We start from the raw sequence: 16,128 nt of genomic DNA on the forward strand, positions 1-16,128 counted from the left end.
ATACTTTTCTAATGGTAAATAGAGCAGCATTTAGTTTCTGAACAAGATCCTGGACATGGGCTTTCCACAACAGCTTACTATCTATCCGAACGCCTAGGAACTTGAACTGTCGCATCTCACTTATAATATGCCCATTCTGTCTGATCAAAATATCAGTTCTTGTTGAACTGTGAGCTAGAAACTGTAAAAACTGAGTCTTACTGTGATTTAGCATCAAATTATTTTCCACAAGCCACATACTTATTTCATGAACTACATTGTTTCATACTGTTTCAATATTATACACAAGATCCTTCACTACCAAGCTGGTGTCGTCAGCAAACGGAAATATTTTTGATTCACCTGTAATACTGGAAGGCATATCATTTATATAAATAAGAAACAGCAGTGGCCCCAGCACTGACCCTTGGGGAACGCCCCACTTAAGTGACCCATTGGAACTGAACATCACTACCACTCTCAATATTGTGGAGAATTACCTTCTGCTTTCTGTTCTTAAAGTAAGAGGCGAACAAATTGTAAGCTACTCCCCTTACTCCATAATGGTCCAACTTCTGCAGTAATATTTTGTGGTCAACACAGTCAAAAGCCTTCGTTAAATCAAAGAAAACACCTAGCGTTCGCAACCTTTTATTTAATCCGTCCAAAACCTCACAGATAAAATAGAATATAGCATTTTCAGTTGTTAAACCATTTCTAAAACCAAACTGAACATTTGACAGCAAATTATGTGAATTTAAATGCTCCAGTAACCTTGTATATACAACCCTCTCGATAACTTTAGCAAACACCGATGGCATAGAAATAGGTCTAAAATTGTCAACATTATCCCTGTCTCCCTTTTTATAAAGTGGCTTCACTACCGAGTACTTTAATCGGTCAGGAAACCGACCACTCCTAAAGGAAAAGTTACAGATATGGCTAAGTACTGGGCTAACATACATAGAACAATACTTCAGTATTCAGCTAGATACCCCGTCATATCCATGAGAGTTCTTGGTCTTTAGTGATTTAATTATTAACTCAATCTCCCTCTTGTCCGTATCATGGAGGAGCATTTCAGGTAACAGTCTCGGAACACTTTTTTTCTAAGAGTGCTATATGATTCCCTGTTGGGACTAGGTTGCTATTTAGTTCACCTGCTATATTCAGAAAGTGATTATTAAGTACTGTACATATATGCGACTTACCAGTAACACGGACATCCCCCACTACGCACTGATTCTATATTCTCGACCTGTCTCTGCAGACCAGCCACTTCCTTTACGACTGACCATATGGTTTTAATTTTATCCTGAGACTTATTCTATCTGCATACCACATACTTTTTGCCTTCCTAATAACATTTTTAAGCACCTTACAATACTGTTTGTAATGGGCTGCTGCATTTAGATTTTGACTGTTTCTAACGTTTTGGTATAATTGCCTTTTTGTTCTACAAGATATTCTTATCCCTCTAGTCAGCCACCCAGGCTGCCTGTTTGTGCTAGTACCCTGTTTTGAACATTCTAATGGAAAGCGACTTTCAAAGAGCACGAGAAAAGTTTTGAGGAAAGCATTATATTTATCGTCTACTGTATTAGCGCTATAAACATCTTGCCACTCTTGTTCCTTGATAAGGTTTACAAAGGTCTCTACAGCAACTGGATCAGCTTTCCTAAACAGTCAACTATATTTAACATGTGTTGCAGTGCAAAAATCTTTTAGAGTTAAAATTTGTGCATCATGACCTGAAAGGCAATTCACCTTTTTGCTAACAGAATGCCCTTCTAGTAATGAGGAATGAACAAAAATGTTGTGTATGGTTGTTCTACTGTTCCCTTGTACACTCGTTGGAAAGAATACGGTTTGCATAAGATTATATGAATTAAGGTGGTCTACCAGCATCGTCTTCCTTGCACAATCATTTATACAATTAATATTGAAGTTACTTTTTATTGGAACTTCTAATGGATTTGCAAAAACAGTTCTTCGCCAAGTTTAAGCCAAAAATTGTCCAAAGCTCATCATTGCTTGAAGTTGAGTAAAACTTGATTCAAAATCAAAGAAGTGATGATACGTTAGTTATTAGCATTCAGACTTCGAACATAATGGATGATATCCAGGATACAGATAAATTCCTCTTTTCGTCAGTGAGAAACTACTTTTGCACTGTTCGTCAGTACATAATTAAGTTTCCACTCAAGGATGATGTGTTACAGTGTACTCAAATTGCTAGGTTAGACAAAATTGAAGATGCACAGTTTTCTTCCATTAGTTTTTCTGCAAAGTTTCCTATCATGTTATGCAAGGAAGAGAATGAAACAAATGTGGTGGTGGGCTTCAGAGGCAGTTCACAGCTCTTCAGGGTAGAGGACACTTTGGCTGCAAATAAAGATGCTGCAAGTGATTCCAGTTAGGCACAAACATCAAGAATTTTTATATATATATATATATATATATATATATATATATATATATATATATATATATATATATATATATATATATATATATATATATATATATATATAACCTTGTGAAGGAAAATAGAAGTGTGTTCAGATCATCCATGTCCAATGAATCAGTGGTGTCTACTTCGAAGACCATGAGTTCCCCTGTTATGACAAAACTTTCTCAAGACTTTCTGCAGGAAGCTAAAAAGGCCCTAACTTCGACTTCAGTCGAACGAGCATGTGTTTCGCAGTGTGTATTATATTATTTCTTGCCTGTGTTACATTAAACAAGTTTTATTGTGTAAAGCCTTTTTCAATTATCACATATATACTTCATGTATCAAGGAAGTCCTGTTATGTATGCTCCAAACAAATAGTCACCAAACCAGCTGTTCTAACAGACAGAATAGTTAATAATTTTTGTAGAGCTAATGTACGAATGTGGCTCCACATAAACAAAGTAGCGACAATAATCACACACAACCCACAAAAGAACACTTACATGATCAGGGATCTGTAAAATCAAATGTGTTGAATTGGAAAATTTGTGTGGGGGACAGATTGAGCATGCAAGAAAATAGTGAAAACTGTAAATCTTCATTTAATGCACATCTATGAAACAATAAAACCAGCAGCATTGAGAAATCGTTAAACGTACTACACAAGGTAGAGAAAGGCAGATTAATGGATGCTCTAGAAGGGATTCAAATATAAGCACCTTCAAAGAACCACAATTCTTACTCACTGAACAAATGGACCACAGAAACAAAAATTTTCGTGACTGTTTTTGAAATTTTACTCTAATGTATTGGAAGTACACACTTGTAGTTGTGTGTTATATACAATCCACTCAAAATTGCAGTGCATAAAATGGAATATTGACTAGTATTGCTGACTAGTTGCTCTTTGTACAATTGTACATATTACATTCTCTACTTAAGTCAAAATCTTGAAAGTACAATATATGAATCTCAATCTACAAACTGGTTGTGCCAGCTGTTCATCCCTCTGTAAATTGATTTCTTTACGTTTTAATATGTTTTGTAGATGCTTGACAATGGCTTGATGCCAAAACTGCAACTGCAATTGCAAAACAAAATTCTAACAGCTGAAAGTAAGATGGAGTCCTTTCAAAAAAAAAAAATTGTGGAATCTGGGGAACCATACTAAAAGAAAATGTTGTCACACTGCTTGCAATGCTGTATGATGCTCATATATGATGGAAAGGTGTACAGTTCAGAACAAAAGTTTCATGAATGTTAAGTTTTGAATAGGAATAAGCCAGTGTTCAAATTTTATTGGACAGATAACTTACTCATACATTTATTGAATTGAAACACAGATAAATTTCTGCCATCTAACATTTTATGCAGAAATCTTACTGTAAGCACCTGCATTGGTTTTGAAAGTACTTACATACTCCACAAGCCACCGTAAGGCGCTTAATGAACGGTACCTGAGGGTGTCCTGTTCCACTTGCAAAGAGAACAATGGAAAAAGGACTATCTATATGCCTCCACATGAGAACTAATTTCTCATATCCTTGTGGTCCTTATGCAAACCTATGTTGACAATTGAATTGTTTTGCTGTCAGCTTCAGATGCTGCTTATCTAAATTTTCTCAGTGATATTACTCTGAAAGAACATTGCCTTGCCTGCAGGTATTCCCATATGCATTCCTGAAGCATCCTGTATTACTTAGTGTTGTTCGAACCTACTGGTAGCAAATGTAGGAGCCCACTTTCGAATTGCTTCAGTGTCTTCCTTCAGTTCTTCCCAGTGGTCTGTAAAATTCAGTGTAGGTCATCTTGCCATTCTACATCTAAATACATACTCCGCAATCCACCATACAGTGTGTGGCGGAGGGTACCTCGTACCACAACTAGCATCTTCTGTCCCTGTTCCACTCCCAAACACAAGAAGGAAAAAATAACTGCCTGTATGCCTCTGTATGAGCCCTAATCTCTCTTATGTTATCTTTGTGGTCTTTCCGTGAAATATAAGTTGGCGGCAGTAAAGTTGTACTGCAGTCAGCCTCAAATGCTGGTTCTCTAAATTTCCTCAGTAGTGATTCATGAAAAGAACGCCTCCTTTCCTCTAGAGACTCTCACCCGAGTTCCTGAAGCATCTCCGTAACACTCGCGTGATGATCAAACCTACCAGTAACAAATCTAGCAGCCTGCCTCTGAACCGCTTGTATGTCCTCCCTCAATCTGACTTGATAGGGATCCCAAACGCTCAAGCAGTACTCAAGAATAGGTCGTGTTAGTGTTTTATAAGCGATCTCCTTTACAGATGAACCACATCTTCCCAAAATTCTACCAATGAACCGAAGACGACTATCCGCCTTCCCCACAACTGCCATTACATGCTTGTTCCATTTCATATCGCTCTGCAATGTTACACCCAAATATTTAATCAACGTGACTGTGTCAAGCGCTACACTACTAATGGATTATTCAAACATTACAGGAGTCTTTTTCCTATTCATGTGCATTAATTTACATTTATCTATATTTAGAGTTAGCTGCCATTCTTTACACTAATCACAAATCCTGTCTGTATCCTCTTACAGTCACTCAATGACACCTTCCTGTACACCACAGCATCATCAGCAAACAGCTGCACATTGCTATCCACCCTATCCAAAAGATCATTTATGTAGATAGAAAACAGTGGACCTACCACACTTCCCTGGGGCACTCCAGATGATACCCTCACATCCGATGAACACTCACCATCAAGGACAATGTACTGGCCTCTATTACTTAGTCTTAGAGCCACTCACATATTTGGGAACCAATCCCATATGCTCGTACCTTAGTTAGGAGTCTGCAGTGGGGCACAGAGTCACACTTTCCGGAAGTCAAGGAATATGGCATCCGTCTGATACCCTTCATCCATGGTTCGCAAGATATCATGTGAATTAAGGGCGAGTTGCGTTTCGCAGGAGTGATGCTTTCTAAAGCCGTGCTGATGCATGGGCAGCAACTTCCCTGTCTCAAGGAAATTCATTATATTTGAACTGGGAATATGTTCGAGAATCCTGCAACAAAACGATGTTAAGAATATTGGTCTGTAATTTCGAGGATCTGTCCTCCTTATATACAGGCATCACCTGTACTTTTCCAGTCGCTCGGGACTTTACGTTGGGCAAGAGATTCATGATAAATGCAAGCTAAGTAAGGAGCCAATGCAGTAGAGTACTCTCTGTAAAACCGAATTGGAATTCCATCAGGACCTGATGATTTATTTATTTTCAACCCATTCAGCTGCTTCACAACCCCAGGGATGTCTATCACTATGTCCTCCATACGGGAATCTGTACGAGACTCACAGTGTTATGTTTGTACAATCCTCCTGCGTGAAAGATTTCTCAAATGCTAAATTTAAAATTTCAGCTTTCATTTTGCTGTCTTCCATTGCTAGGCCAGACTGATCAGTGAGTGACTGGATGGAAGCCTTCGACCTGCTTACCGATTTTACATAAGACCAGAATTTCCTTGGGTTTTCAGCAGGATCTTTTGCTAAGGTATGACGGTGGTAGTGGTTGAATGGTTCGCGCATCGCCCTTTTTACAGCAGCACGAGTCTATAACTTTTGCCTGTCGTCATTCTCCTGATCTTTCTTGTATCACGAGTGCAACTGTCTTTGCTTCCTGAGCATTCTCCGAATTGCACTGTTCAACCACGGTTGGTGTTTTCCGTCCGTAACCCACTTTTTCGGCACATACTTCTCCAATGCGTGATTTACAATGTGTTTAAACTTTGCCCATAATTTTTCCACGTCCATCGTACCAAAAGTAAATGAAGTCGATTCATTTACTTAGTGGGATGCTAACAACTGCTTATCTGCTCTCCTAGCCTTCTTGACAGACTTTCTAACTTTTGTAACCATAGTCGTAATGTCAACATCGTGATCACTAATCCCTGTCTCAATACTGATGCTGTCGATGAGGTCTGGTCTGTTCGTGGTTACCAGATCTAAAATATTTCCATAATGGGTTGGCTGTCGATTTAGCTACTCAAGACAGTTTTCGGATATTGTGTTCAAAAGTAATTCACACGATGGCTTGTCTGCACCACCTGTAATGAATCCATAGACATCCCAGTCTATACTAGGTAGGTTGAAGTCGCCTCCGACTAATATAGCATGATCTGGGTACTTCTGCGATACAGTGTAGACTCCCTTTGAATGATTCTAGAACTGTTGCAGTGGAACCTGGTGGCCGGTAATAACACCAACAATTAACTTTATTTCTCCTAGCCCTGTTAAATGTGTCCAGATAACTTCACAATCACACTCTACTTCGACTTCAGTAGACACAATATTTTTGTCAACTGCAATGAAGACACCACCTCCTACGGTGTCTAATCTGTCTTTCTGATAAAAGTTCCAACCCTCACTAAATATTTCAGAACTTCCTATCTCAGGGTTCAGCCAGGTCTCAGTTCCGAGAATAATTTGCATGCCACATGCTTCCTGGAGGGCAGTAAATTCAGGAACTTTATTCCGAACACTCTGAAAATTTACTGTTAATATGTTGATAGCTGAAGTGTCTTTACACTGAGTGCGTCCTGATTTCCCTGCCTGCACGTCGACTGGTGAGTGTTCATCAGGACACCTCGAACTACTGCCTAGCCTAAAAAAACCCCATGTGCGCGCCACAAGTACTCTCCTACCAGAGTAGCCGCTTCCTTTGTGTAGTGCATTGACTGTTCAGGGTCTGACACTGAGAGCATGCTCAGTTCTGTTCAGATTCACACTTTTCAGGACCAGCAGAAGTTAATTGAGCATGAAAAACATGCACACCCATTTCTCTGGGTCTGTTAAAATGGTTGAAATTATCAAACTCCATTGACTGTGTGTTTTTGTAAAGACCACACACATTAGAGAAGAAAACTTCAATTTGTAATAGTGGAATGACTCCTTCCTACACTCGTAGACTTCTTATGGTTGTATTTTTTAGCAGCTGTAAATATTATGATTTAGTTGTGATGAGCACTGTGGGTTGATTGAAAATAAGCTTGTGAAGATACAGTTCATCTTGTAGTTTTGATTTCATGTTTCAGTATGGGTTTTACTAGTCAGTTGTCAGTGCTTGTGTAACAGATTAGATTGAATTTCTTCGCTTTATTACTGAGCCTGTGGTTTGGACTAAATTATATTGGATTAGCACTAGTTGGAGAGAGAATCCAACGGAATAAGTTACCCACAGATGAACGCAAAATGGAAAAGTTGTCATTGTTATCTACTGTAAATGAAAACTGTTTTGTATAGTACACTAATTGATACGTGTGTTTTATTAATTGTTCTCTTTCTCAGAATGGATTTGATGCTGGTGCTCGTTTTGATGGCATAGCTCAGCCTGTACTACCTCCCGCACCACCTGGTGTGCCTGCTAATGCTGCTCAACTTGCTGCCATGGCTGGTCACAATGTTGCCCTTTCTCAAAAGAAAGGCTCATTTCTAGCTGGTGGAAGTGAAGGAGGTTATACTTTTTGGTAGGACTAGCAACACAGAGCAGGTAGGCAAAAACAAAAAAAAAGAAATGGAGAGAGGGAATGAAAAAGTAAACATTTCAAAATGTGCAGGTGGAGAACCTTTGTTTCACACCAGCATTAATTAGTAAACATTTTGCTGTCAAAACTTTCATTTCAGTTGCACAGTAGTTTTGCCTGTCAAATGAAGTCTATGATAAATTTTTATTTAAATATTTGCTGACTTCTGATTTCTGTCTGATGATAAAAGTTGCTGAATGAGATATGGGTGACAGTAGTGTGCTTGATTACTGGAAATAATGTAAAAAATGAAAAGGTTTTCCATGTATGTACCTAAGCCAGAGGACAAAAAGAAATTCTGACAAATGGATGATTGAAATTCTTAGATTTAATAATCATTCATACCATTTTTGAAATGTTTTAAGTTCATTTGTAGTTTATGCAGTCTAATTTTTGCAAATTGGAGGTTGGCCTGGCACATACTTGCAAAAAGGAATTTGACAGTGTGGATTGTTAGTTGTGGTGATATGTAAGTTTGTAGGTCATTTCTCTTGGTATAAATCACATTAATAAAGTGAACAAAAAATGTAAGCCCACAGTAGGAACATGAAAAGGTGACTGATAAGGAGTGATGCTGTTCATTAGTGTAAATTTTTTGTGATGTATACTAAGATACATTGAGGCCTACAGTGTGTCAGTTACAAACATTTAGCTAAGTCAACAAATTTCATATTTGGAAGGTGTGTGTGTGTGTGTGTGTGTGTGTGTGTGTGTGTGTGTGTGTGTGTGTGTGTGTGTGTAGGGGGAGAGAGAGAGAGAGAGAGAGAGAGAGAGAGAGAGAGAGAGAGAGAATTTTATTTCTGCAAGTTAACACAGTGTTCAGTTAAGACTGTACAACTTCTTTGCTTAATTAAACAGGTTGTTTATAAATGTGCATTACAGTGCCCAAGACTAAGCCCCAAATTAATGTGCTTTGTATATGTAAAAGAATTGTTGTATTTAGCCAGAATGTTGCTATGCTATTTAGTATATACTACATCTTAATTGTAGTCTATACTAGAATTCAGCACCAAATTTTTATTTTCATTTTTATGCTGTTTGGTTTATATTAGTGTCTTCATTGGATATGGTCACCCAAACAGCATTTGCAACTTTGTCCAAAGTGTTTTAATGTTTGGTGCTAAGTAATCCTTTGTGTGTAAAATTGAATTTGCTGGGAGACATTCATGTGAGGAAGTCACATAAATGAATTTAAGTATTGAAAGTTATCCTTTTAACATTTATGTATCCATTATGTCAAGTATTGTACCTATACAGCTTTAATGATTTTTACAGAAGTTTTTGGACTCCCCCCTCAGGAAAAAAATGAGTGTTGCTGTTAGATGATGCTTCAGCCCATTATTGCAAGTGTTTAACCCCATAGACACTCACAGAATCAGGTTTCTGTGGTAGGTGGTGTGATGAGGATTGCTCTTACATTGTAACCTGATGTTTACAGCAGAAAGTGATGTGCCCAGGACCAGTTTCATTTGTAACTACTATGGGTGGAATTAAAGTGGGCTACTGACAAAACCACTACAATAAATTCTTTTATTGAATGACCACAGTTTTATAGTTCAGTATATCTTGAAGGATAACTTATTTCCCAGTGTTAAGACTTGTGTTCAACACAATTTGATCCTTGTATACAGAACAGTAGTTGCCATCATTCTCATCTTTCCACAAAAGTTAAATGTACCTTAATGTTTCATATGAATTGTAAATTTCTAGTTTCTACAGTTCACTTAGTTCCCCTTTTGTGACCTGATGTGTTAATTACAAAAACATTGAAGCATTGATAAGAGTATAAACAGTAATTTTTAAAATGGCACTGTTAATTGCGGTATATTTGGTGCTGAGTAATTCACATTTTGTAAATTTTTGAAAACGGTTATAATGTTCAAAATTTTGTTGGTTATCATAAAGTATGAATTTTATCCAGAAAAAGTTAAGCACCTGTGACAAACGTAAGAAAATTGCTTTTTGCTTCCAAATTTGTGTAATTCTTCATTTTGTGTTAAAGTTCAAACAGAAATTAATCACATATACTGTGCTCAGAATTTGCATGTGTAACAAACTCAACTGATCCTCATAGGTACTCTCAAATATGGGTTTAGTACTTGAAACTGTGTAAAACATATATTCTGCAATATTTTTAAAAATGTGGAAATTTTACTTCTTAACTTTGTTGTTAAATATCATGTGTTGGGTGATCGTAGTGTGCATAATTGCAGGCTTTGAAGCACTTGTTTATTGTTGAGAACTACCTGAACTGTTCTGATTGTTAAAGTCCTCACTGTGTGCTAAAAATGAGAAACTGTGATATTACAATTTTTGGCTTTAAAAACCTGTTACTGTTAAATAATTGGTCATAATTTGGGGCATAGCAACAGCATGAATGTGCAGTTATGAACATTTGTATCAAACTGATAAAAATTTGCATTGTGGAAAGAGCTAAAGTTTTGTTTTTGAGGCTTTAGTAATATGTTGACTGTTGAAAGTAAGTTTCTTGTGTTTTAAAGGAAAAGTCCAAATTACTGTATGAACTAATTTTTGTTGAAAAGTGTAACTTCTTTCTTTGGAAACATTTGCAGTTTTTGTCAATGATAGAATAATTGTTTAGTGAGTGATTCATACAGTGTAACAATTATTTTGTAGAACAATGCTTGAATATTATGAAGCATTCCATTGTACATGCAGATTTATTAAATCTGGAATATGCAGCAATTAACACAAAGTTAGTACAAGTATTTACTTTTTGTACATTGTTTATGCTTATGACTTTTTATTTAATATGAATTACTGATTCCTGAATATTATCGTGGAAAATACAAATGTGTGTTTGTAATTGCTACTTGCAGCTTCATGGGGTACAAAATTTAATAGACTTAATAGCAGGTTTGACTAAAATATTAATACTTGCATTCAGTGAGTTCAAAAATTTTGAATCTATTGGTAGAGAGCCAGTATTAGATCAGAACAAGAGATTTTATTTCAGAATGAAAATTTTTGTTTTTTCACAAACTAAGTGGGTATTGTGTGAAAAAATAAGTGGTACGATCACTTGTGGTGACTGAAGTGTTTCAAAGGAATGGGAGAAATGTGGCTCTTGACATAACTGTGTTCTGTGTTTTATTCCACCTTCTGGAGTATAATTGGGCTGCCCACGTGTTATGAAGTTTGTGAAACAATCAAGGCAGCTAATACATCTAAATTCAATGTTAGTGCTGTGATATTTTGAAATTTTTGTAGACACTTGTTTTTAACACTAAAGTGTTATTTTCAATCTGGATAAAGTTATTCAACAAAATTTTAGACTTTCGTAGTTCATTCAAAGCTATGAATCAGCAGTTGATATAAGAACTTAATTGGTGTAACAATGCGGGCGCGCGCGCGCGCATGCGGGCGCGCGCGCGCACACACACACACACACACACACACACACACACACACACACACACACACACACACACACACAGACTCTCTCTCTTTCAGGTAATACGGTCAACTGTGATCTTTTTATAGTGATGTGCTGATAGAAATGAAACAAACTACTGTAATTCAAGGACTTATTCTTTATTATGAAAAATGGAAACTGGTTTGGAAGTTATTCATGCTATGGAAAATAAGTCATTCACTGTTTTTTCATATTCACAAGTTAACTGCTTATCCTCACAAAGGGCTTTGTCTGCTTCAAAATAAGTCTTGTGACTTTAATAAGATTCTGAAATGGAATATGAGTAACTTTGATGCACAGATTTGCAGTTCTGAAAATACATTTAATATATTAATAGGTATTGATGAGCTGGCGTTAAATTCTTGTTATCCTTTGACTGGATGTTATATAAATCAAGAAAATTCAGTTAAAAATTTTGTATCTTAATGAGAGTATCATCAGCTTTAACTACTTCAGTCTTAAATTCTATTTTATTGAACTTTGCAAGAATCTTTTCAATTTTAATGTTGAGTACTGCAGAACAAATAAAATATATTTGTTTGGCATTTCTAAATGTGGCTGATGCAGGAAAAATAACTCAAGGAAATTGCAAAATCTGAAAGATGTTTGTTTCGTTATAAATGTGAGTTTGGCAGATCAGTTGCTGTATATGCATGAGTCCTGGATGTGACTTGTCTTGCTGGATTATCTTTGTCTCCTTGTAACATTTTTGTCTACCACATTCCAAAGCAAACGACTCTGTCAGGTCCAGTTTGTTGCTATTACTGTTACCATTGATATTACTTCATATGACATTGTTTGTAAATAAATCCATATTAAAAATATCTTCAGTATTTCAATATTACATTTCATTTAAGCTTTTAAAGCTTATTTATTTTGAAATTATACAGTCAGCCCATTGAAGTTTTTAACTCAGGCTATTAACCTCCAAGATTTTTCCAAGTGTTGCAAAGTTTTAAATGGCCATGTATATTTTACTTGCACAGAAAAGGTGGATTTTTGTTTTTAAGTAATTTAAAAGGTGATCGGATGGAAAGTATACTGTTAATGTACAAATTTATTGGCGTTATTGAACTCGAGTGCCAAGCTGACACTGTTACATTACTACTGAAATAAAAGTACCTGGATTGCTACAAAAGTTGTGTGTAGTTACAAGCCAGTGTTGTACAGAGTTCAGGAGTCATTTATTCTTAATAATCTGGCTTATCACACTCTATGGAGCACACCTGTGTGTGCGCCATCTCCTTTTGCGCACACATATTAAATATATAATAATTAAGACATTTTGCTAAGTAATTTTGAAATATACATGTGGTTACTCGTGTATGTAAGAAATATTTCTACCTCGAACTGACCTGCACTGGCTGTAAATGAAGAGGAATAATTTCCAGTTAAGCAATAAATTTCTATGTAACAAATTTTGAGAAAGTTAATAATCCTTATTTCAGCATGGGTATAATATGTATTAGTATCTTTGTTACTGCTGTGATATACTCATTAAGTGTGGATGAACTCTTTTTAAAAAAGAAAGAAATGGTATTTAGAGTGATAAAATGAAATTTTATATCAAAGGTTACTTAAAAGTTTGGTCACCTTTTGATCAAGAGCTAGAATTCCTTTTGTAGATACAGAGGCTATCTATTCATTATTTTTTAAAATCCATAAATAAATGGACACCAGTAGTTTCAGTAAAAATCTATTGAATTAGAAGGGTGGGTGTATCTTTATCAAAACACAAGCCAGCCAGCCTCCACTTGTTACATAGTTGTTTTAATAATGGGTTGAATTTGGGATACCACAGTTTCATCTATACTTATTTCACAGGGTCATCATTACATAAAGCTGTCTTACAGCAAAGGATTGTATAATTTAATCAGAAAGACTTCCAGTAATAACTCTGCGATTGCATATTATCTTCAAACAAGAGTAGCATGTAGATAAAGGTAAGTAAGTCAGTGATGAAGGAAAACAGTTGAACTTGCAGATCTGTAATGTAGTTAGTGTACTATTAGTAAATTTTCTTTTGAGACCAGCATGCTGGCATACAGTGAAAAAAATTGTAACCTCTGGAAGTGTAGTTCACCACAGCTTATTTCTCAGTGGAGCCATGTTACTGTTTGGTATCCATTTGTTACAGTGTAAATTAGGTACAGATGTGCTTATTGGTTCAATTTCTTTACACTCTTAAGGCAACAGTTATATGAAAATGACAGGACACTTATTGTAAAATGCTGTAAGCACCACTGAATATAAGAAGTTACTTTGATTTTGAAGTTGGAGAAACAAGTGCCTAGAGAGAAGAGCCAGCCTATGGTGGTCTGGACAGTTTTTCATTACTTTAAGCATGTTAATATGTTGTCACAGAAGTGTGTATCATTATTGTGGGTGTTCTGCCAATAAAGTTGGTTCTCCACTGTAACTGAATGCATACACTGTGCTGACACACAAATCTCTCTCTCTCTCTCTCTCTCTCTCTCTCTCTCTCTTTCTTTTGTGTGTGTGTGTGTGTGTGTGTGTGTGTGTGTGTGTGTGTGTCCACCTTTCACCCCTGCACCATTGATGATCTGTGACAGCAAAGAGAGATTCTAAATGAAACTATGAATCATATTGGAAATGTAGCTTTAATAAATTATAGGGGTATTGTAATGTAATGACTTTATCAGTGTTAAAATTTGTAGACAATTCGTGAGCAAGTGTCAACTGCATTTTGTAAACTTACCAACTAAATTATTCCTGTTTTCATTTTTATTTTTATATTATCTTGTTACTAGTTTTGTTACACTGTTTAATTTAAGTAGTTAGTGATGTACAAACAATTGGCAATGCAACAAAGCTGTAAAGAATGGAATGGTAAACTCTAAAGCCAAAAATGTAACGGCATTAAATGGATATTACAACAGTTAATAAAGATAAAACATTTTTATTCTTTGAGTATTTAACTGGCATGTTTCTTCATGTTAACAGTTGTCTTGTATTTTCTTCCCATTCAAAAGGTAGTGTTTTAACTTCAGTGAAATGTTTCTAAGATAATTATTGTGTGGGTGCCCTAACTATGTGTAGTTCCTGTTGTGGGGGACTGCTGGAGGGTAATCTTAGAATATTATTGTGTAAAGACGTGATCTGTATTAAGACTGCCTTTAATATTTCAGTTGTGAGTCTGACTCTTCAGTCATATTCTGAAGTATCACAAATTCCACGCATTGCACCATGGCTTACCACATTGTGCCAGCAGATAGACAGATGAGTGTGCATAAGCTGGGGTCGGCAGTCTAATCAAGTGAGCATTCAGGCAGCTGGGTGTGTTAGGTGGGCAAATGCCTGGTGCTTGAGCAGTTGACACTCCGCATGCAATACCAGCTAGTGACTGAGGAATTAAAATTGTACTGCATGTTTTACAGAAAAATTCAGTTCAATGAATTTTTTTATAAAATTATTATATTAGGTCAGACACAGTGTTGCCAAAACACGTTCCAACGTATGCGAAATCTTGTGGGACTTAGCTGCTAAGGGCATCAGTCCCTAAGTGAATACACTACTTAACCTAAATTATCCTCACACACACACACACACACACACACACACACACACACACACACACACACACACACACACACGCCCGGAGGACAACTCGAACCTCCGCCGGGACCAGCCGCACAGTCCATGACTGCAGCGCCTTAGACAACTCGGCTAATCCCGCGCGGCTGTTGCCAAAAGATTGACATTTGTCAGTGTTGGATATCAGTGGTGGAACTTTCCATACTACTTATACTTTTCATGCTAGAAGAGTTATAATCTTTCAGATGTTTTACATTTAAATTTCTTGTAATATTAGTGAATGAAAATGTGTGCATGTGATTGACCAAGGAACAAAGCTTGAACTTAGAGAAGTAAAACCCCCTGGAAGGAAGGTAGGAAAGGGGGAGACAGCCTTCCTCCTGCATGTGTCTACCTGTGGGCTATGGTCTACTGTGCCCCATTGTGCAGTGTAGAAACAGCCTGCACTACGGTATAAGATATGGTGAGATCAATTATTGCATACAGGGAGGTATTTTGCTCAATTTTTACGGTATTGTTGAAAATTAACAAGTACTACTTTTGAGTGATATAGTAAACTTAAGCAGTTTGCTCTTTCAAATTTGTCTCTTTAAGTGGCAGTTGATCTGTTTGAGGTTTGCTTTGTATCAGTACTGTTAATGCCACATAGGAGCTTAAAAGCTATTGTCTCAGTGTCAGGACTTTGTCTTGAAAATTAAATCCCTGGCTTGTATACTTCCACATAGAAAAAACTATAATATATGAAGCCCCATTTATTTTTGCTAAAACAATACATCCCCTCTTTAATGGTGATGACAAATATTTAATTGCAAATGAGGTGCTGTCCCCCAACCCTCAAATTCTGACACTTAAACTTGTCAACTGCCATATGGTCACCATGGGCCACAGACCTGAAAGCCTGATGCCATGCGGCTGGCAGTGATCACAAGAGATACTTACTTGTATTTCTTGAGTTGATGCAGGTCTGCAGGAAATGGGGTGCAGCATCTTGTCCAACATTTTGATTTTTTGGGCATTTTACACACCATCCAAAGATACACTATACTAAACAGTGGAGGCTGTGGTCACACGGTGTCAGGCATAAACCTCCGCTGTCTGACAGTGGCCTTGTGGCAGTCAACATGTTAAATGACAGTCTCAG

At 36.8% G+C, this 16,128-nt stretch overlaps 1 protein-coding gene across 2 annotated transcripts in view; it reads left to right on the forward strand.

Moving 5' to 3' along the window:
- LOC124556615 (DAZ-associated protein 2-like) overlaps window positions 1–14,366 on the forward strand; it is a 45,515-nt gene extending 31,149 nt beyond the window's left edge. Inside the window, exons 5-6 of one of the 2 annotated variants that reach the window (XM_047130581.1) lie at window positions 7,761–7,962; window positions 13,257–14,366. In XM_047130581.1, coding sequence (XP_046986537.1) covers window positions 7,761–7,943 — 183 coding nt within the window. In that variant the 3' untranslated portion in view covers window positions 7,944–7,962; window positions 13,257–14,366. Of the gene's footprint in view, window positions 1–7,760; window positions 7,963–9,271; window positions 11,286–13,256 lie in introns of those variants that run through there. The other variant, XM_047130582.1, reaches the window with a different exon arrangement.
- The last annotated feature ends 1,762 nt before the right edge of the window (window positions 14,367–16,128 follow it).

This window comes from Schistocerca americana, chromosome X, assembly GCF_021461395.2.
Source record: "Schistocerca americana isolate TAMUIC-IGC-003095 chromosome X, iqSchAmer2.1, whole genome shotgun sequence".
Taxonomy (NCBI): domain Eukaryota; kingdom Metazoa; phylum Arthropoda; class Insecta; order Orthoptera; family Acrididae; genus Schistocerca; species Schistocerca americana.